The following is a 21,877-nucleotide window of genomic DNA, read 5'->3' as shown; positions in this document are numbered from 1 at the left end:
TTGAGCCTCAGTTTCCCATCTAAGTGCAGACACGGCCTCCATGAACCATGGCTCCCTTCACACCCGACACAGCAGGTCCAGTGTTGCTGGGCCACCCACAGGGCCATCGAGGGGCTCCAGCCCAACGGAGGTTTGGGTCTTGTGATTCCCATTTACATGGACTCCAGACACTGTGTCATCTGCCCTCCGTGTCTCCTTCCTGCAAACAGCTACTTTCAGGGGCACTGGGTGTGGCTGATAGCCTTGAGGGGAGGGGACCGAGAGTGACTTGACGCCTCCTTCCAAGGTCACTGAGCCTGACTCCCTGCATAGTCTGTGATCCCTGCTAGCTTCGATTTAACTTCCTAGAAGACTCAGGGCAAGTACGGCACCCCCATTTTCCCTACCTAGGGGTCCCATGTGTAGTACTAAGCATTTGTTGAACACCTACTATGCGCACTCCAAAAGAGTTGTAATTGGAACATTGCACTCTGGAGGCTGAGGCAGAAGGAACATGAATTCAAGGCCAGCCTGGGCTACAGAACTAGATCCTCTCTTATTTGGAGAAAACAAGGGCTGAGGTGAAGCTCAGAGGTAGGAGGCTTGCCCGGCACTCAGCATTCACAGAAAATGGCCGTGGAGTTGTCATTTGAGTCCAGTGTTTGGAATGGAGTTTGACACCCAGAGGGTGCCACATGCGTGTTCTGTGGTGACTGTCGTTGTTTTCAGTTGTTGGGACTGTGTTTCAAAAGCAGGGCAAATTCTCCCATTAAACAGCTGGAGCGGGGCTGGGGATTTAGCTCAGTGGTAGAGCGCTTACCTAGGAAGCGCAAGGCCCTGGGTTCGGTCCCCAGCTCCGAAAAAAAGAACCAAAAAAAAAAAAAAAACAGCTGGAGCAACTGAGGCCTACGGGGTTAGGGTTTGTGCAGTTACAGTTAGGGAAAAGAGGCAGCACCAGGACTGCAGCCCCAGGTTCTGGTCCTCTCTGTATCTGAAAGACAGACGCCATATATAACACCAGTGGGCCAACGTGCTAGTGTGGGCTGGGGAGGCCAGTCATGCCACCTGGCTACTGGTAGGAGCACCTTTTGTAAGGGTTTATTTACTGTTTTAATTATTTATTTATTGTCTGGGGGCAGGATTGAACACAGATGTCCATAGAGGTCAGAGGCATCAGGTCCCCTGGAGCAGGCTGCTGTGGTGCTGTGAACTGAACTCGGATCCTCTCTAAGAGCAGTTCCCTAACTGCCGAGCCACCTTTCCAGCCCCTGGGCTACCACTGTAGACCTCCCGCCCTCGGGGCTGGCCGGGGCTTGATTGATAGAGTGCTTGCCTAGTGTGCACAAAGCCGGGAGCTCCACCCCTAGTACCTGATATGCCAGGAATAGTGGGACATGCCTGTCACCCCAGCACTTTGGAGGTGGAGACGGGAAATCGAGACTTTAAAGTCATCCTTGGCTAAACAGCAAACTCAGATTTGCCCTGGGCAACAGGAGACCCTGTCTGGAATGTTCGTTGTTTGGCTTTTGTTTGTTCTGAGATAGGATTTCCCTTCATGTCTTTGGCTGCCCTAGAACTTGCTATGTAGACCAGGATGACCTTGAATTAGAAAATAAAAACCGAAACCCAGAAAACCTCTGGCCCTCAGAAGCCATCTGAGCCTGGCCTTGTCCCTCCCTGCATCCAGAGGCTTCACCTACCAACATCTGTTTGTCACCTGAGGTCACAGCCCACCCTGTTTCACATGTGTGCACATGCCTCACGACCATCTCTCCGATGACTGTGTCCCCAGCCCTCTAAAGGGCCCTCCATGCCTCCAATCCCTCCTCTTCCAGGAACCTGCTCTTCGTGTACCCACACAGTCTCAATTTCAGCAGTCGCCAGGGCTCTGTGCGTAACCTGGCCGTGCGCATCCAGTACATGGCAGGGGAAGACCAGAGCCAGGCCTTGCCGGTCAGTGGGGACCCTGCGGTGGAGGGAGGGCCTGGAGCAGCCATAGGTTTTCCCCAGTGGCTCCCTCATTGTCCCCATCCCCACAGGTCATCTTTGGGAAATCTAGCTGCAGCGAGTTCACCCGAGAGGCCTTCACACCAGTGGTCTATCATAACAAGTGAGCATGCAGGATTGGGTTCTGGAGGCATGGGCCGACCCTTGGAGACTCCGAGGGGGTCAGGGTGTCCAAGCATAGGGAGGGTAAGCATAAGCAGGAAGAGCAGAGGCTTAAGTTTCCGTGTGCAGATGAGGTAAGTTGAGGCAGAGAGTCATCCCGTAAAAGATCCCTAGCTGACCCCCAGCCCGTGGCCTTGTCTTACCAGGTCTCCTGAATTCTACGAGGAGTTCAAGCTACGACTTCCTGCCTGCGTGACCGAGAACCATCACCTCTTTTTTACCTTCTACCATGTTAGCTGCCAGCCCCGGCCAGGAACAGCCCTGGAGACACCTGTGGGCTTCACTGTGAGCCACAGTTACCCCAGAGCTTCCTCCCTGCCCCGTCCCCCAGGTCCCCCAGGTCCCCTAGGTCTCCAGTCGCACCTGAACCTCATCCATTCTTTGTTTCCCCAGTGGATTCCTCTGTTACAACATGGCCGCCTGAGGACTGGCCCCTTCTGCCTGCCCGTGTCCGTGGACCAGCCTCCCCCCAGCTATTCAGTCCTGACCCCAGATGTATGTGCCTGTACCCACAACTGATGCCTTCATTGCCCTCTGGCCTCAGCAGCCTCTTGCCTACCTCCCTTCAGTGCCCCTGAGAGCCTTACTGGCCACAATGGGTGCCTGTGGGTCCCTTGTGCCCCCTGCTACCCCAACAAGAATGTCTGTGGGCGGGCTACTGCATGCCGTGTGTCGCTATACTCCAGATTATCCCTCTCCTCTCTTTCTCTTTCCACCATGGTCCCCCAGCCTCTCTATTCCTTCCCTTGTGATTTTATTTTTATTTTATTCTTTTATTATTTTTGGGGTGGTCCTCATGTGCCATGGGACCTGTGTGAAAGTCAGAGATGGGTTTTGTGGGGTCCGTCCTCTCTGCCTGCCATGCAAGTTCTGGCTTAGAGTCAGCCGTAAGCTTTTACCCACTGGAACATCCTGACAAGGTCACACATAGCCCAGGCAGGCCTGGGATTCTGTATAGTCAAGGATGCCCTTGACCTCCTACACTTGCCCTGTCTCCCGAGTGTTAGGATGACTGGTGGGTACCACCATGCCTGGCTCTCCTGTTGCCATTTTGTCCATCTACCCCAGTACAAGGCTGCTACCATCCCTTTTCCCTTCTACCAGCTGATGAACAAGTCCTGTGGTCCCAAGCTCCTTCTTTTAATGCTCTTTCTACACCATTGCTTTCCTGGTCAATGATCACCCTGTGAACATACTCTGTTTTCTGTGGGTCTCCATTCCACCCCTAGGCTTCTCCCTTCATCCACTGGGAATGGATTCAGGGAGGGTACCCCGTTGCTCCCTTAGGCCGGGCTCCTCTCCTGGCCATGGTGTCGCAATGGCTAGTGCCATGGCCACGGCCTGCCTTGGTGGCCTGATGCATGGGGGAGGGTCAGCCTGTGTCCACCGTGCCTCTCCCTCCCACAGGTAGCACTGCCGGGCATGCGCTGGGTGGACGGTCACAAGGGCGTGTTCAGTGTGGAGCTCACAGCTGTGTCGTCTGTTCACCCCCAGGTACGGGGTGGGATGAGAACCCAGGCTCCCTGGCCTCTTCCCCTCCTGCTCACCCTGGAATTGAGCAAGACTTACTTGCAGCTGGCTGGGAAAGGTCTGGCCTCCAGCCATTAGACGTGACTTTAGTCCATCTGACCCAGACTGCTGACTAGGGGAGGGGAGACACTCCATTCTGCCTCCAGCTTTCTGCTCACTTCGTGCCCTCCTCTCTACTTAGGACCCCCACTTGGACAAGTTCTTCACCCTGGTGCATGTTCTAGAGGAAGGGATCTTTCCATTCCGGCTCAAGGAGACGGTGCTGAGCGAGGGCACCATGGAGCAGGAGCTGCGGGCCAGCCTGGCAGCCCTGCGCCTTGCCAGCCCGGAGCCCCTTGTGGCCTTTTCCCACCACGTCCTAGACAAGCTTGTCCGCTTGGTTGTGCGGCCACCGGTCATTTGTGGCCAGATGGGTGAGTTGCTGCCGTCTCTCCCCAACCCTGAGTTTCTTCCCATAGTTCATCGTCCTCTCGCCTCAGTTTCCCCATATGAAGGTGACCCCAGTGCAGGTCCTTTAAGATCCTAGATGGACCTGTGAGCCCTTATGTTCCCTTCCCTCCTCTGGAAAATGAATGGGGACCCGACAGGCCTTGGATTGTGGAACTTGACCTTTGTCCTGTCCGACAGTGAACCTAGGTCGTGGGGCCTTTGAAGCTATGGCTCATGTCGCCAGCCTTGTGCACCGGAACCTGGAGGCCGTCCAAGATTCCCGTGGTCACTGCCCACTGCTGGCTGCCTATGTCCACTATGCCTTTCGCCTTCCTGGCGGTGACCTCGGCCTGCCGGGGGGTGAGTGTTGATGGAGAACACTGGGCCACAGGAAATATTATGAGAAGAGCACACTGAGAACAGAGAACGACATGCACGAAGGGGATGGGATGGGGCAGCAATCACCTCATGGTGATTCACCTCACGTTCACCTCGTGAGGACAGAGAGCCCACTGCTCTTCAAAGTTCCACACCGTGACTTTGAGCAGTCACTAGATTGGGATTGGCTCAGTGGCATGCCTGAGGCACTGGGTTTAAATCCCAGCACCAGAAAGAATGAGCGGAAGGGGCAGAAAGGGACCGGAAAGGAGTCGGGGAGGAACTGGGCTGGGCTAAGCTCCTGGAAGCTGAAGGGTTGAGCCTGCGCAGGGCCTGGGTTTCATCCCCAGAATGGAAGAGGAGAAAGTTAGCTTTTTCCTGTTTGTACATAACGGATGACAGCTGTGAACACAGACACCAGGCTCTGTCCCAGAGTCTTCCCCAAGTCAAATGAAGCAGTAGCCATGTTCAATTCCTGACTTCACCCAGGGCTGCGCTTTGGGAAGGGACTGGTGTTGTCATAGCAGGTGTTGAGCTAACAGGCTCCCTCTCTCCACAGAGGTCCCTCCAGCAACTGTACAGGCTGCCACACTGGCCCGAGGCTCTGGCCGCCCCGCCAGCCTCTACCTGGCACGGTCTAAGAGCATTAGCAGCAGCAACCCTGACCTGGCTGTGGTCCCCGGCTCTGTAGACGATGAGGTGTCCCGCATCCTAGCCAGCAAGGTAGGGCAAGCCTCACAGGCCTGGCTGCAGGCTCGGTGCCGATGTAGGAATGACCACCTGGAAGTCACTGCTCAGAAGGTGGAGTCCCAGCTGGGAGCCCAGATGGAGGCTCTCATAGCTGCAGGGCCCGTCAGGTGTTCTGCACTGACCAGCTGACTAGAGAATGGCGGGACGAGGCAACAGAGTGTACAGTGTACATGATTCAGCAGGTGTGCACGCACACATGCAGCCTGTGCACACTAATATGGAGGAGTGTGTACATGTCCCTTGCACAGATGTACACAGATGTATATGCATGTGTGGCTTATGTGTATATAATCAGTGATGTGTGCACACTGCACATACACATATAACCCATGCACACACATGTATGCACTTAGCCCATACACAAAGAAGTACATACGCATGGGCCTCATGCCCACACACATATATGACTACACATGTACATGCTCTCCATGCATAGATCCTCATGGGTTTGAACGCATGTGTAGTCCAGGCAGTTATACACAGCATAAGCACACTGCACTTGCCCAGGCATGTGCATGGCACATATGTGCTTCGGGGCAGTGTCCACACTGCTCTCCTGTACCTCCTTCCCTGTGCTTGGCCCAGGGCGTCAACCCTTCTCTCTGTGTCTTCAGGGCGTCGATCGCTCACACTCCTGGGTGAATTCTGCTTATGCTCCGGGAGGCAGCAAGGCTGTGCTGCGGAGGGTGCCCCCATACTGTGGGGCTGACCCCAGACAGGTGCTCTCACTACCCACCTCACATGTGTGTCACCGCCTTTGCATGAGTCCCCCACACCCTCAGCTGCAGTGAACTAATCCCTGGGGGCTGCCTGAGGGACAGCGAGGACCCCACATAACTGTCTGGGGCTGCCACACAGGCCTCTGCATGGTTTGGGGTGTGGCTCAGTGGCAGAGTTCTTCCACAGCAGACATGAGGTTCTGGGTTCTACCCCCAGCACCACCAAGAAGTAAAATTAAGATTAAGAAGGGAAGCCAGGTGTGGTGGTGCACACCTTTAATCCCAGCATTTGGGAGGCAGGGGCAGGCAGAGCCCTAAATTTAAGGCAAGCCTGGTCTACATGGTGAGTTGGAGGCCAGCCAGGGCTACACAGTGAGACCCTGATTTAACAAACAAACAAAAAACAGTGAGAGAAAAAACATAGACCTAGCCCCACCAGAGCCAGAAGACCCTGAGGTAGTGTATAAATGGATATAAATCACATGTAAATCTACCAACCTATAACTTCACTGCCCTGCATGGCTGTCCCCACTCTAACCCATCTCTGTTTTAGGGGACTTCTAACCATCCCCTGGCTTACAGAATTCTTAGAAGGGTGGTGAAGCCCTGGACCCCTGTAGCTCCCCAACTGTTCACATACAGTGGTTCCCCAACTTTGCCCTTTCCAGGGACCTAGTATGGGGAGGGGCTCTGCCTGCAGTGGGCCTGGCTCCAGCCTGCCCTGGTTTAGGCCTTGCCCTCTGCCCCAGCTGATTGGCCGCCTCTGAGTCTCTCCGGTTCTAAGATGAAGTTAGGTAGCACATCAAATTTTCAGCTGCCTGCCTGTAATCTCAACACTTGGGTGGTAGAGGCAGGAGTTCAAGGTCATCCTGTGCTACATAGGAGTTTCAAGGCAGCCTGGACTACATCATATCTGGTCTCAGCAAAACAAAGCAAACAACAGGACGCTCAGTAAAGTGCTCAGCACCATGGTCTGAAGCCTGGGCATCGGACTCGGTGCAGTCTCCTTAGGAAGAGCAATCCCTGGGCCGTAGTACGCATCCCCGAAATAGACACCCGTCCATCAAGTGAGCAGGCTCAGAAGTGCTGGTAGAGTTGCAGTTGACAGGCGGAAGCTGGAGCTCAGCGAGTAGAGTGCCAGCCTAGCGTGCACAGAGCCCTGGGTTCCATCCCTAGCACCACACAAAGCAAGCATGGTGGCACATGCCTGTAACCTTAGCCTTTGGAGACAGAGGTAGGTGGGTCAGTGGTTCAAAGTCATCTGTGGCTACATAGGGAGTTTGAGGTCAGCCTAGAAAATGTGAGCTTCTGTCCCAAAAGAAAAAACGATAGGAATGAAGTTCAGTGGTAAATCATATGCCTTCATGGTTGGTCCATATTGGGCTAGCAATGGGACCCAGGACTCAGAGTAAGCTAGGCAACTGCTCTCCCAGCCCACACCCAGCATTTGAGTCTACACGTCAGATGTGTTTATGTGCATGGGTGTTTTACCTGTGTCCATATCTATGCTGCACTTGCCTGGTGCCCTCTAAAGTCAAAATCAGATCCCCTGGAACTGGAGTTACAGACAGTTCTAAGTCACCATGTAGATGGTGGGAATTGAACCCAGGTCTCTGCAACAGCAGCCACTGCTCTTAACTGCTGAGCCGCAACTCCAGCTCCAACCCCTAGCATTCATCAGGGTTGCCCTCAATTTCCTCAAGGGTCAGTTAGGACTTAGTTGGAGAGCCAAGAGGAGGTGCTGAGGTAGAAGCAAGGTGCTGTCCCTGGTAGGAAGTGGTCTTTGTAGTGTGTGGCTAGACTCAGACATGCCGAGTAGCCAGTGTGTGCTGGGCCCCGGAGCCTGCAGGGCACTCAGGTGCCAGTGGCAAAGCCAGCCCCACCGTTGAGTCTCTTCTCCTGACCAGGAAGCCAGGCAAGGGACATGAATCCATTTCATAGAGAGGGTTGCTAAGGCCCTGTGAGGCCCTGGCGAGGCTGGGGCAGGAGGCCAGGCCTGTTGTCCAGGATGCTTAGCACATGCCATCTTCACTGTCTTACCTTCCTTCCGTGCGTGTCTGCTGTCTCTACGCACCTCCTCCATGCTCAGTACTCCACCTGTGAGCTCATCCATTTAACTCTTGAGCTCATCAGTCCACCATGTGCCTTCCCCTGTCTGCAGTGGTGCCCTGACTTTTGGCCCCGCCAGCCACAGCCCGTCCCCTCCCCGACCCCTCTCCCCACTCAGGCTCTGCTGTGCCCTCTGCACTCATCCATGTCCGCTCACCCCACCCCATCACCATCTTCATTGATAGTCTCGACTCCTTCTCTCCCACCTCCACCCTCTTTTCTCTCCCTATCCCCCGTGCTGGGGGCAGAGCCCGGAGCCTTGCACACGGAAGGCAAGTGCTCTGTGCCAGGCACAACTCCAGCCCTTGTTTTCATTGTTTGTTCCGTTTGGTTGTTGTGTTTTGAGACAAAGTCTTGCTCTGTAGCCCACAATGGCCTGGAAGTCACACCCTTCCTGCCTCTGCCTCCGGAGTGCGAGGTGACAGGTGTGCCCACCACATCCAGCCCCGTCTCCACTCAACACATCTGATTGTAACTGCTTCTGCAGCTCGTCACCACCGCTCCGTGTCCTCCCTCGGCACCCTGGTCATCCACGACCTCTGCATAGAGGCCCGCATCTCTTGCCATCTGCCTTTGTTGCTCATGTGCACCCCTCTCCCAATCAGCTCAGGACATTTTCTATTGCTAGAACAACGTACTCAAGACCGGGCCATAACAACAATAACTATTTACTTCACGACCCCAGAGCACAGGCCTGTCTTGCTGTATTTTGTGGTGAAGGATGGTCCATGGTGTCAGGCAGTGAGCTAACTCGGCTCCCTCTTCTCCCCCTTGCCCACTTTCGTCTCCCTCCCTCTTCTCTGCTGTCCTCCCTTCTTTCTTCCCTCCCTCCCTCCCTGCTTCCTTCCTTCCTTCCTTCCTTCCTTCCTTCCTTCCTTCCTCTTTGCTTTATTGTGAGACAAGGTCTCCCTTGACCTGGAACTCACAGTCCTCAGCGTCTTCAGAGGGTTGTGGGTGCATTCTCCTTGCTTGCCTTTCTCTTCTGAAGCCATTAATAGTACCAGGAGGTCCCACCTTCCTACCTCACCTAATGCTAGCCTCCTACAAAGGCAACCACCAAATGCCATCATGGCCAGCCTGGGCTACATGAGTCTCTGTCTCAAAAAAACCAAACACAAAATCTCTAATCCGTGAACAAGGTTTCTGGAGATGTATTCAAACCATAGCAGCTTCCTCCTGTGTTCATGCTGATCCAGACCCATCGCTTCTTCCCGTGCCCATGTGGACCGATCCTCCCTCCCTCCATGTTCTTCCTGTGTCCCATCCACATCACTAACTCACTTCACCATTCCATGCTCTCCATCCCATCCTGTCCTAGGCCATCGACCGCAACTCTAGCCGGGCCTCCTCTTACCTTGAGGCCTCTTCCTCGGCCCTGCCAGCCCCTCAGCTGAGACACACTGTGCAGAAGGTAGAGGGAACAGTAGGGTGGCTGATCTGATGTCTGCCCCACTGCCCCATGGGAAAGGGGTCCAGCGCTCCTCCCCACATCCAGAACCCAGCAGGGACTGGAATCCACCCTCATCCCATCCTGCATGGCCTCCTGCTGCTCTGACCCCCAACCAGGCTTCGGGCTGCATCCCCGAAGGGATGCCTTCCTAAGGGGTGTGTGGGTGGGGTGGCTTGTGACTCTTGGTGACCCTAGCCCTACCCACAGCTGCTGCACGAGGAGCTGGCTCTGCAGTGGGTGGTGAGTGGCAGCGCGGTTCGCGAGCTGGTCCTGCAGCACGCCTGGTTCTTCTTCCAGCTCATGGTGAGGACCGCCCCGTCCTGGGAGACCCTTGAGAAAAAGAGCCTTGAAACTGCAGCGGGAAACCCTAAGAAATGGCCCTGCCCACAGTCCTCAGTGCACCCGCTGGAGACAGGACCCCTTAAGCCCTCTGTTCTAAAGTTCCGCCCTTTCTGTCAAATCCAGATCACCCTTCCGCTACAACTACTTAGCTCAGAGCCACCCACACCCACTTCCTTGCCTGTAGAACCCCACCTGTGGGCACCAGGTTTCCCTCAAGCCCCATCAGTGTATCTGAAGCTCCTCCCACAGCCCTGAAGCACCGCCCACGTGACAGCCCTGCCCACTTGCCTCACTCCCAGGTAAAAAGTATGGAGCTACACTTGCTCCTGGGCCAGCGCCTGGACACTCCCCGGAAGCTGCGCTTCCCTGGGCGCTTCCTGGATGACATCGCGGCCCTGGTGGCTTCTGTGGGCCTGGAAGTCATCACCCGAGTCCATAAGGTGAGGAGGGCTCGAGGCCTCTTAGAGAAGCATGACCAATGCCGTGGTCAAGAATGCAGCAGGCCGCGTGGATCTGTTCATCCATGTCCTCTTCCTAGAGCACCTATGGTATTCATGACCCTGGCCGAATGTAGAAACATAGCCATAAGTAAAACAGATCAGGTTCTTGCCTTTGCAAAGCAGCTTCTTTAGAGGGAGAACTGGAAGATGAAATGGGTGAGGCCTGGGAGCTGCAGGCAGGAGGAGTGTCGAGCGCAAAGATCCTGAGGCAGGTTCGCAGCTGGGCAGTGAGCATGACTGGAGTGGAACAATCCAGGGACAAATACAAGTTGGCAAAGACCTGGAGGGTGGGGGGCACATCCTTAGCACAGTACCACTATACAGTAGGAGCATAATAAATAGATGTTGCATTTCTGAGACCCTGATGATGGTCAAGGCTCTAGGATCACCAATTCCAGTCCCCACAGGGATTAGGCAAGCAGCAGTCATGATCAGAGTGTTCTTAGGGAAGCATTTATTGATCGCCTGCTGTGTGCTACCATCAGGATCCTTAAATTTTACCAGTCATCCATGAAGAATTAATGTTATCTCCACTTCACTGAGAGGGAAACTGAGGCAGAACCTAGTGCCATACCACTGGGGAGGAAGAAGCAAAAGGGTTTGAATCCTAGTCACTTTTGTAGGGTTGTATGGAGGCCAGAGAGTAACTGTTTCCTCACACAGAAACAACCATTGCACTGCTCCATCCAACCCAGGTCCTGCAGAGGCAGCTCCTAGTTTCTTCCTTCTTGTTTTTTCATTTTGCCTTTTTGAGACAGGGTTTCTCTGTGTAGCCCAGGCTGTCCTGGAGCTTGTTCTGTAGCCCAGGCTGGCCTCAGTCCATCTGCCTTCACCACTGCCCCAGCCCCTGCCTCAGGAGTGTTGGAATTGAAGGCATTGGCCACCGTCACCCAGCAACTCTCCTGGATTTTAAAGAGAAATGTCACCTGGAGATTTGATAGGAATATTTCAGATTTGGAAAATCCTGCCCAAGTTACACAATCCCATTGACCTCTTGGCTGGTCCAGAGGTCCCAATCTTGGTGTCCTTGGAGTAGTCCCAGGCACTGACATTAGTGACACTGGTGATGGCACTGCCCATTACATTAGTTCACTCCTTTAGCATGTAGTGAGCACCAACTGTGTCTGGCTCCATATTCAGGGCAGCCCCAGCTAGGCATGGCGGTGCACGCCTGTGCTCCCTGCACTTGGAGATCAAGACAAGACAGTCACAAGTCTGATGGCCTGGGCTGTCTATGTAATGTCAACTTGTCACTTGTCTCCCTAAGACTCTTGGACAGCAGCCAGGACAATGTGTTTTCTTCACTGCTTTGGCACACAGTAGGTGCTCAATAGATGCCCGTTAAAGGTTTGATGACCGTGTACCAGTCGAGCACATTAATTTGCTGGAAGACATGATAGGCATTTAAACAGAACCGAAGTGTTTCTCTGCACATAAGTAGGCTGTGGGGCTTCCAGAGTTTGGTCCAGGCTCTCCCAGATCAGCCAGGGTTTCAAATAATGAAAGGGTGCTTTTCACCTCCTCTCTAATTTCATTGACCAGAATGTGGTCAACTAGCTCTCAGTTGCAAGGGAGCCTGGGAAATATATTCTGTTGAGCTCTGAAGTCAGGATGTAGAGGGTGAGTTACTCAGCTGTGGGTGGGAGGAGAAAGAGAAACGGATTGCAGGGCTGGGCGTGACATAGTAGTGCAGGCCTTTGATCCTAGCCCTAGGAGGCAGAGTCAGGTAGATCTCTGAGCGTGAAACCACCCTGGTTTACACAGAGAGTTCTAGAGCAGCTAAGGCTGCACAGTGAGAACCTGTGACGTGAACGTCTTGTGAGCGGGTGGAAGGGAGGATGCAGTCAGGAAGAGGACCTAGATCACAGAGCCAGGGCTTAAGGACTTCATGCAGAGGTGGCCTTGTGAGCCAGGCTGGACACTGTGAATATGGACTGACGGTCCCTGTGTCTCCAGGACATGGAGCTAGCTGAACGCCTCAACGCTAGCTTGGCCTTCTTCCTCAGTGATCTCCTGTCCATAGCGGACCGAGGCTACATCTTCAGCCTGGTACGCGCTCACTACAAGCAGGTAGGTGCGCGTGGCAGAATGGGTGGGGGCGAGGCGGATGACATGCCACAGGACCTGTGCAGTGTGGGCATGGTGATGCCGATGCCACCGGGTCATTGCCTCCCTTGCAGGTGGCCACTCGGCTGCAGTCTGCCCCCAACCCAGCTGCACTGCTCACACTACGAATGGACTTCACCCGCATCCTGTGTAGCCACGAGCACTACGTGACCCTTAACCTCCCCTGTTGCCCCCTGTCACCTCCAGCCTCCCCCTCCCCCTCGGTGTCCTCCACTACCTCCCAGGTAGGCGCCCTTCTCCCCTCAGCCTCTTTCCTTTCACCTTCAGTGACACACCTTCAACCTGTTATCTCCACCCCTGTTCTATTCCTTGTGGGCTGCTGGCCTGGTGGAACCTTAACCTTTGACCTTTGACCTCTGAGTCTTCACCCAGGACTTCTCAGAAATTTCCTAGGAAAAATGGCCCCTTCTGGTCCCAAATTCAATTCCTAGACTTGCATTCAATGTGCTGTTTCTCAGCCCTTTGAGTTCTGACTCCACGCCCTCCTACTTCGTGGATGGGTTACCCTGACCTCTCACCTCTGACCTTTGAAGATTTATTAATTTTTATTTTATGTGTATGACTTTCATCACATACGCCTAGTGCCAGTGGAGGTCAGAGAGGGCACTGGATGGTTGTAACCACCATGCGGATACTGGGAAATGAGCCCAGGTCCTCTGGAAGAGCAGCCAGTGCTCTCAACTGCTGAGCCGTCTCATCTCTCCAGTTCCTGACCTCTGACCTTTAACCCTACGCCCACCAACATGACTATTGCACTGACATTGTCAGCACACAATAAGTGAGCAGAATAATATCGTGATGACACTGTCGTGAGGTGTTCTCAGTTTACATTCGTGTTTATTTAATGGGAGGCATGTGATGGTGCAACGGTCAGAACAAGTTTCAGGATCCAATCTTCTCCATCCACCACGTGTGCCCTGGGGCTCAAATTCAGGCAGTTAGGCTGGATGAAGGAAGAGAGGCTTTCATGGCTGAGCCCCTGGCCAGCCCCTTCTGAGGCACTTTTAGGAGAGGAAAATGGGAAATACGAAGATTTCGGATCTATGTCTCTCCCATCTCAACCAGTCATCTCCAGCTCTTGATGCTATTTCCATGGTAGCCATGGTGGTGACCTTTCACCTCTGATCCTTGACCTGGGCATCCACTCTACCATCTGCAGAGCTCTACCTTCTCCAGCCAGGCCCCTGACCCGAAGGTGATCAGCATGTTCGAGCTGAGTGGGCCGTTCAGGCAGCAGCATTTCCTGTCCGGACTCCTGCTGACAGAGCTGGCCCTGGCCCTGGATCCAGAAGCTGAGGGGTGAGCACGGGGCCTGGGCACAGCCCAGGGACAGTGGCATGGGCCAGGAGCCATGTCTGCACCATGCTGAGCACCCGTCACTCCACAGGGCATCCCTTCTGCACAAGAAGGCCATTACTGCTGTGCACAACCTGCTGTGCAGCCATGATGTTGACTCCCGCTACACAGATGCTACGGTGAAGGCCAAGGTGGCCGAGCTGTACCTGCCTCTGCTCTCCCTCGCAAGGGATACCCTGCCACGACTGCACGGCTTTGCCGGTTAGAGGGCTGGGGAAGATGGGGTTTCATGGTCAGATCATGGGGTGTGTGTCAGCCTTAGAGTGAGCAGCCTAGGCCAGACTCCCCATGGCACCCGCATCAAGCCAGTCTCACCGGGAAAGTGAAGCAGTGTTGGTATCCATTATGATAGAGAACCACGCATTTAGAGAACTGTCCTGATATTGGCAGCCCATGTCCAGAGGCCTCCTGATGACGTGTGTTATTCTCTGAGGGGAAGGTGAGGGCTCAGTGGGAAACAGCAGGCAAGAGAACTATGCTCTCACCCATTCATAGCTGTGAGCAGCCCTGCACACCTCCCTCCTGGGGACAGCTTAGGGTACTGCTTGTGTGGCAGGACCTGTCAGTTCAGGCCTCTCACCTGTCTATACTTCTCTCTCTCCTCGGCCTCCAGTGACGATGTATGTTAGCAAGTATAACATGTCTGCTGTTTTCGAATGCTTTTTGTTCTGTTCTCTGCCTCATCTGGATAACAGTCTGTTGGTCTGTGTTTAAACTCACCAACTCTTCAATCAACACAATCTACTTAGTTCTTTGTTTCTTCATTTTTTTTTTTTTTTGGTTCTTTTTTTCGGAGCTGGGGACCGAACTCAGGGCCTTGCGCTTCCTAGGCAAGCGCTCTACCACTGAGCTAAATCCCCAACCCCGTTTCTTCATTTTCTGTTGTGTGTATGTATGCACATGTGTGTACAAATGCATGTGTGTGTATATGTGTGCACACTAGTGTATATGTGTGTGCCTGTGTGTGTGTGTATGTGTGCATGCTAGTGTATATGTGTGTGCCTGTGTATGTATGTATGTGTGCATGCTAGTGTATATATGTGTGCATCTGTATGTATGTATGCGTGCTAGTGTATATGTGTGCATGTGTGTATGTGTGTATGTATGCATGCTAGTGTATATGTATGTATGTGTATGTGTGCATACTACTGTATATGTGTGTGCATGTGTATGTGTGCATGTGTGCATGATAGTGTATATGTGTGCGTGTGTGTATGTGTGCACACTAGTGTATATGTGTGTGCATGTGTATGTGTATATGTGTGCACGATAGTGTATATGTGTGTGCATGTGTGTGTGCATGTGTATGTGCCCACATGAATGAGCATGTACACAGGCACACTGCATATGCATATGTATGTATGCACATTAGTAAATATGTGTGCATGCACACTAGTGTATGTGTGTGCATGTGTATGTGTGCACATGGGTGAGCATGCACACAGGCACACTGCACGTGAAGTCCCAAGGTTGATTGATGGCAGGAGTCAGCCTTGACCACTCTCCACTGGGGCGGGTCCTCTTCAGTCAGACTTGGAGCTTGCTGACAAGGACCTGGCCATCTTGCTCTGGCTGGAACTACAAATGTGTTTTCAGTGTATGTCTGGCATTCTGTGAGCACTGGGCTCCTGAACACCACTCCTCATGCATACCTGGCAAAGGCTTAGCTATGAGCCACCTCCTAGACAAAATTCTTAATTTCAGACACTAATTTTTTAACTTGTAAAATGTCCAATTTGATTTAATTTTTTCATACTTTCAATTTCATTTCTTTTATTTTTGTCTTTTTTATATTCTTTCATGAGTATGACTTCTGCCTGTGTGTATGTCCATGTACAATGTGCCGGCCTGGTGCCCACAGAGGCCAGAGGATGTGTGGGTGCTGGAAACGGAACGCGAGTCCTTGGGAGGAGCAATCTGTGCTCTTCACCACTGAGCCGTCTTTCTGCTCGCTCGCACTCTTCTCTGTGCTACTTGGAATGTCCGTGCCGCTTGCCCATGTCTCCCTGTCTTCTCACATGTCTTGTAGCTTTGTGCTTTCCTTGGACATGTATATACATATATATACATGGGAGAACCATGGCTGGAGTGCTGCTGCCCTCCCATGAGGGTGCACTTTTTAGTGTCCGGGCAGACGGACATCTCCCATCTCCTCAGTCAAGCTGGAACCTGGTGCGGCCAGAATTTCACTTAGGTTCATTCTCTCTTCTGTCTGTCTGGGGCAGCCAAGTGTGTCATAGTGCACACACAGAAAACCAGCATTCAGGAGCCTGAGACACACTCCCAAGCCCTCACTGGGAGATTTTGTTGTTGTTTTTCAAGACGGGGTTTCTCTGTGTAGCTTTGGCTATCCTGGAGCTCACTCTGTAGACCAGGTGGGCCTTGAACTCAGAGATCTGCCTGCCTCTGCCTCCCAAGGGCTGGAAATAAAGCATGTGCCACTGCTCCTGCCCAAAGCGAGGTGCTCACCAGTGCCTCATTCTTGCCATCTGTTCTGCTCACAGAGGGCTCGGGGCAGCGGTCAAGACTGGCTTCCATGCTGGACTCAGACACAGAAGGTGAAGGGGACATTGGAGGCACCATCAACCCATCTGTGGCCATGGCCATCGCTGGGGGACCTCTGGCTCCTGGCTCGCGGACCAGCATTTCCCAGGGACCTTCAACAGTAAGTCCGAGGCTCGTGCCATAGATACCTTTGAAGGAAGCCCGTGTCCCTGGCTGGGACTGGAGCTCAGTTGCTAGCGTGCTCACCTGGCGTGCACCGAGTCCTGGGTTCTGTCCCTAGCAGCACATGGAATGGTACACACTTGTGATCGAAGCCCTGGGGAGACGGAGGTGGGAGGATCTGAAGTTTAACGTCATCTTCAGACTACGTCAAGAGTTGGACACCAGCCTGTGTCCCAAACAAAAAAAAGAGAGAAAGGAACGCGTGTCCTAAGATACAGTTGGCCACCGTTCCCCTTCTATAAGGAAAATAGAAATGGATTCTGTTCCCTCTGTGCACCCAGGCAGCTCGTTCAGGCTGTCCCCTCTCTGCTGAGTCCAGCCGGACCTTACTGGTGTGTGTGCTGTGGGTCTTGAAAAATGCAGAGCCTGCACTCCTGCAGCGCTGGGCTGCCGACCTGGCCCTGCCCCAGCTGGGACGCCTCCTCGACTTACTCTACCTCTGTCTGGCTGCCTTCGAGTACAAGGTGTGACTGGGTGGGTGAGCCTGGGGTGGGGTAGCGCAGCATTCCTCTAGAGCCCACTGCAGCAGGAGCCTAGTGGGAAGGGGCAGACTGTCTGGACACGGGCTTCTGTGAAATGAGGCTGAAGGGTGGACTGTGTCTATCCTCAGCTCTCGAGTAAGGTGTCACATGACTTCATCACCAGACTGTTGCCCTGGAGATGTGCTCAGTTATAGTGTATTGGGCTAGCATGTATAAGGTTCATCCATTCCCAGCATAGAAGAGAATGAGAAGCAGCAGTGGGGAGTCCACATAAGCCTCTTGTACCTAGCACTTGGGTGGAAGAGCAGGAGCAGGAGTTCAAGATCATTCTTGGCCACATAGTGAGTTCAAGACCAGCCTGGACTCCTCGAGGCTCTGTCTTAAAAATAAGGAAGTTAGAGAGGGAAGGAAGGAGCAAAGAAAGGCAAGCTACGAGGGGGTCTGGAGGCATAGCTTTTGGCTTTGTGGTTACTGGAGGAAGTGTGGTAGGATAGAAGGAAAGGAGGAAGGAAGGAAGGATGTTGGGAAGGGAGGAAGAGAATTTAGAGGTGGTGAGATTTTGGAGAGGAGACTGAGCTGTGCTTCTGGCAGAAGGCCCCAGAGATAGGAATTGCCCAAGGCGGAGGTGGGAGGCCTAGGCTGCCTCGGGTCCCAGCAGAAGGGACACGTCACCCAGTTCTCTGCTTCCCCAGGGGAAAAAAGCCTTCGAGCGGATCAACAGCCTCACGTTCAAGAAGTCCCTGGACATGAAAGCCCGGCTGGAGGAGGCCATCCTAGGCACCATCGGGGCTCGGCAGGAGATGGTGCGGCGGAGCCGGGGTGAGCTGACTGTGGAGAGCCGTGCGGCGGTCCCCGTCTGTAAACCCGGCGCTCGGGGGATGGAGGCAGGAAACCAGTTCAGGGCCAGGCCTCAGATGTAGGAGAGAAACAGTTCTTATCTCCCTGTCCTGTACATGGATGCGTGTGCTTCCCGTCTGTCTGCACAAGCTGTTTGTGTAGCTGTGGTTTCTGCTGGGCAACCCTGTCCTTAACTCAGCCCCACCCTGTTTAGCCCTCATGGTGTTTCCCTGCTGGGTGTGTTTCCTTGTGCTGACCTACGGTTGTCTATCTCTACCCATCTACGAACGAATGGACATTCGCGCGTGGCAGAGAGAAGTCCATTTGGAAACCAAGAGAATGTTCGCTGGCGTAAGAGCGTCACACACTGGAGACAGACCTCAGACCGCGTGGACAAGTAGGTTGAGTAGTAGATGAGTGTCGTTTGTTGCCACGATGAGCTGCCAGAGTGTCTTAGTCAGGGTTTCAGTGCTGCGGCAGACACCGTGACCAAGGCAGCTTTCATAAGGGAAGCTTCTACATCTTGACCCCCAAGAGCATAGGAGACCTCAAAGCCCACCCCCGCAGTGACACACTTTCTCCAGCAAGGCCACACTTCCTAATAGTGCCACTCCCCATGGGACAAGCATGCACACATTTGAGTCTATCCACCACACTGAGGCAGCCACTACAAACAAAGAAGGGTTTTCTCACAGGGGTGGTGGCGCAGATCTGTAATCTGAGTGCAGATAGCGGGTTCAAGGGCATACAGAGCCACACAGTGAGAACCCATCTCCAGAGAAAAAGAAAAAGAAAGTTGTCCCATGAAACCTCCCTTAGTCCCTTCCTAGGACACGCTCCTAATAACCAAAGACCGAGGAATAGCTAGCTAGTTCCGACCTCTCTTTTCTCTCTTTAAATGGGTCTATCAATCCACAGATCTCACCACTGAGCCATGCTGCCAGCCCCTCACTGGGGGATTCTAGGCAGGGAAGGATGGAGGGGCTCTACCACTGAGATCCTTTGGGAACGCACTCTGACCATGACATGTGGGCAAGGAATTCCTTGATTTAGACCAGTTTCTGGAGAGCTGCTCCCTCCAGGGACAGCTGAGGGTGGGAGAGCATTCCCCTGTGTCACTGGATCTGACTCAAGTGACATCACGGGCTCTCCCCTGCCCTCCAGGACCAAGGATGAAGTGGAACATGAAGCTCTGGTGGATGGAAACCTGGCAACAGAGGCCAGCCTGGTGGTTCTGGACATGTTGGAGATCATCGTGCAGGTGCGGCCTGTCCAGTGTCTGTTCTGACCTCCCTCCCACTTCCTCATGGAGGCCTAGGATCTCTGACCCCATAATCCCCCAGCTTCTCAGACCCCATTCCATCCATAGTCTCTTAATGCATGAATTTCTAACACATGAAGACAGTGATGCTGTCAGAGGCCCGTGAGAGCATCCTGGGTGCCGTGCTGAAAGTTGTCCTCTACAGTCTTGGGAGCGCCCAGAGTGCCCTCTTCCTACAGCACGGCCTGGCCACCCAGCGGGCACTGGTCTCCAAGGTGAGCACTCCTAAACTACAGCCATGGTTCACAGAGATGACGGTAGCTCATTTATTGAGCACCTACTATGTGCTGGACAGGGTCATGACACAAGGGCACCACAGCTGCAGTTCTGAGCTGAGATGTGAGCATGGCATGGTGGCTCACACCTGTCACTGCAGCACTTGGGAAGTGGAGGCAAGAGGACCTGAAGTTTCAGGACTTCCTTGTACATAGCAAGTGTAAGGCCAGCCCAGACTGCCTAGGATACTGTTGCGAAATAAGAACAACCAAAAAGAAAAAAAGAAAACTCTTGCAAAAATATAAACAGTGACCTGGCTTTGGGAGGTAGAACCAGGAGTTCAGGGACAGTCTTGGCTCTACATGGGGTGTAAACATCAGCCTAAACTACATAAAAGACCATCTCAAAAAACAGGATGAGATGGGCCAGCAAGGTCGCACGGCAGGTAAAGGCATGCAAGTCTGACAACCTGAGACCTGGCAGCCACAGTAGAAGAGAACTTATTCTCAAAAGTTGTCCTCTGACCTCCACAGACAGGTGGTGGCATACAAGCACAAGGGGAGAACTCTGGAGGAAGTCACCCAGTGTCACCTCCTGGCTGTTACATGCACATGACATACACCCATACACCACATATTCTCATTCTCTCCCTCTCTCTCTCTCTCTCTCTCTCTCTCTCTCTCTCTCTCACACACACACACACACACACACACACACACACACACACACACACACATACAAATAATTAATTAAAATGAAACTATAGACCATAGGTCAAAATGGCCAAGTCACTTGACAGGGTCAAAGCAAGGGCCTAAACCCAAATCTTACCATTGGCCAAAAGTGTGGCAGCCTGCCCTGCCCGGGCTCCATCTGGGAGCTGCTAGACCCTCCCATTTAGGAGGACTGAACAGCATCTTTCTGGGTCCTGGGGACAGTTTCCAGAGCTGCTTTTCGAGGAAGACACGGAGCTTTGTGCCGACCTCTGCCTGAGGCTTCTGCGACACTGTGGCAGCCGCATCAGCACCATCCGCACGCACGCCAGCGCCTCGCTCTACCTGCTTATGCGCCAGAACTTCGAAATTGGCCATGTATGGGGGGCACTGTCCCCACAAAGCCCATCCAGGGCTCCAGTTTCGGGGGCAGGGTGGAGCATTGCCACAGGATGGAGGGATGATCAGCATGTATCACCCAGTGTCACAGGCCAGGAGAAGGGATCCAAATGTGGGGAGCGTGGACGGGCAGAGGTAGCCACTTATGGCAGCCGAGAGGTCAGCAGGTCTAAAGAATCCTGGGGTGAGCCTGGGCCCTGAGGCTCTCAGGGCAACGCTACCTCCCTGTTCCATCAGAACTTTGCCCGTGTGAAGATGCTGGTGACCATGTCCCTGTCATCTCTTGTGGGGACAACTCAGAACTTTAGCGAAGAGCATTTGAGAAGATCCCTCAAAACCATCCTGACCTACGCAGAGGAGGACCTAGGGCTGAGGGACAGCACCTTCGCTGAGCAGGTGATGCCAATGGTGGCCTCCCCCGCTGTGGACAGTGTGTGGCTCGCCTTGTGTCCTTTTGTTTGTCTGTTTATTCTATTTATTGGCATTTGTATTTAAAACTGGTATTATGGGGCAAGGTCTCACGCTGTAGCCCAGGTTGGCCACAGACTGACAGCAATCCTCCTGCCTCTGTTACCTGAGTGCTGGGATTCTATGGATGATCCACCAAGACAAGCCTTTGTGTGTGTGTGTGTGTGTGTGTGTGTGTGTGTGTGTGTGTGTGTGTGTGTGTGTGTGTGTGTGTGTGTTTGAGATAAGTTTCCTCCCTCCCCTTCTCTCCCCATGACCCCCAAATCAAGGAGGCCTAGATCCCATTATGTAGCTGAGGGTGGCCTTGAACCTGTGACTCTTCTGCCCCTGTCTTCCATGTTCTGAGTAACTGGAATCTCCATCCCTCCAACTTCTTTGTCTTCTTGTGGACGTCTCAATCTTAGCCAAGGCTGACCTGGAACTCATTCTGTGGCAGTGATCCTCCCCAGAGTTGGTACTGCATGGAGTACTTGTGTGTACACCCAGCCTGTTGCTCTCCCGGCAACACAGTCACTGTGCCTATGCATGTGTACTTGTATGCACATGCATGTGGAGGGCAGAGGTCAACTGGTGTCTTCCTTGGTCTCTTGCCACCTTTTTTGTTGTGGCAGTGGGGCTTGTTTTTTTCAGATGAGTCCTTCTATGTACCTCTGGCAGTCTGGCTGTCTTGAATCTTACTGTATAGACCAGGCTATCCTCAAACTCACACAGATGGGCTTTCATCTTCCTGGGTGCTGTGGTTAAAGCATGTGCAGTCCTACTGGACCTGGAGCTCACAGGCACAGCTAGTGTGTCTGCCCAATGGTAACCTCCCCGCCTTCCCCGCCCCCAACACTAGGATTGTAGCCAAGCCTCGCCACGCTTGGCTTTTTGCTT

At 53.4% G+C, this 21,877-nt stretch overlaps 1 protein-coding gene across 13 annotated transcripts in view; it reads left to right on the top strand.

Annotated features, from left to right (window-relative positions):
* Dock6 (dedicator of cytokinesis 6) overlaps window positions 1-21,877 on the top strand; it is a 52,120-nt gene that overhangs the window by 18,325 nt on the left and 11,918 nt on the right. For 4 of the 13 annotated variants that reach the window (XR_015626854.1, XR_015626858.1, XR_015626852.1 and 1 more), the window contains 23 exons: window positions 1,815-1,932; window positions 2,019-2,089; window positions 2,295-2,433; window positions 2,542-2,643; window positions 3,556-3,642; window positions 3,860-4,091; window positions 4,306-4,467; window positions 5,045-5,208; window positions 9,382-9,474; window positions 9,721-9,816; window positions 10,155-10,295; window positions 12,312-12,425; window positions 12,536-12,706; window positions 13,642-13,781; window positions 13,870-14,039; window positions 16,343-16,503; window positions 16,847-17,029; window positions 17,740-17,866; window positions 18,197-18,281; window positions 19,049-19,145; window positions 19,286-19,420; window positions 20,360-20,512; window positions 20,771-20,929. Coding sequence is in view for 4 of the 13 variants with exons in the window: in XM_087563078.1 (XP_087419204.1) it covers window positions 1,815-1,932; window positions 2,019-2,089; window positions 2,295-2,433; window positions 2,542-2,643; window positions 3,556-3,642; window positions 3,860-4,091; window positions 4,306-4,467; window positions 5,045-5,208; window positions 9,382-9,474; window positions 9,721-9,816; window positions 10,155-10,295; window positions 12,312-12,425; window positions 12,536-12,706; window positions 13,642-13,781; window positions 13,870-14,039; window positions 16,343-16,503; window positions 16,847-17,029; window positions 17,740-17,866; window positions 18,197-18,281; window positions 19,049-19,145; window positions 19,286-19,420; window positions 20,360-20,512; window positions 20,771-20,929 (3,100 nt within the window). In the remaining 9 variants the exon portion in view is untranslated. 13 annotated transcript variants of the gene reach the window in all.

Source organism: Rattus norvegicus, chromosome 8, assembly GCF_021556685.1.
Source record: "Rattus norvegicus strain SHRSP/BbbUtx chromosome 8, alternate assembly SHRSP_T2T, whole genome shotgun sequence".
NCBI classification, from domain to species: domain Eukaryota; kingdom Metazoa; phylum Chordata; class Mammalia; order Rodentia; family Muridae; genus Rattus; species Rattus norvegicus.
Note: the sequence above shows the minus strand (reverse complement) of the source record. Positions and strands in the feature narration are given on the sequence as shown.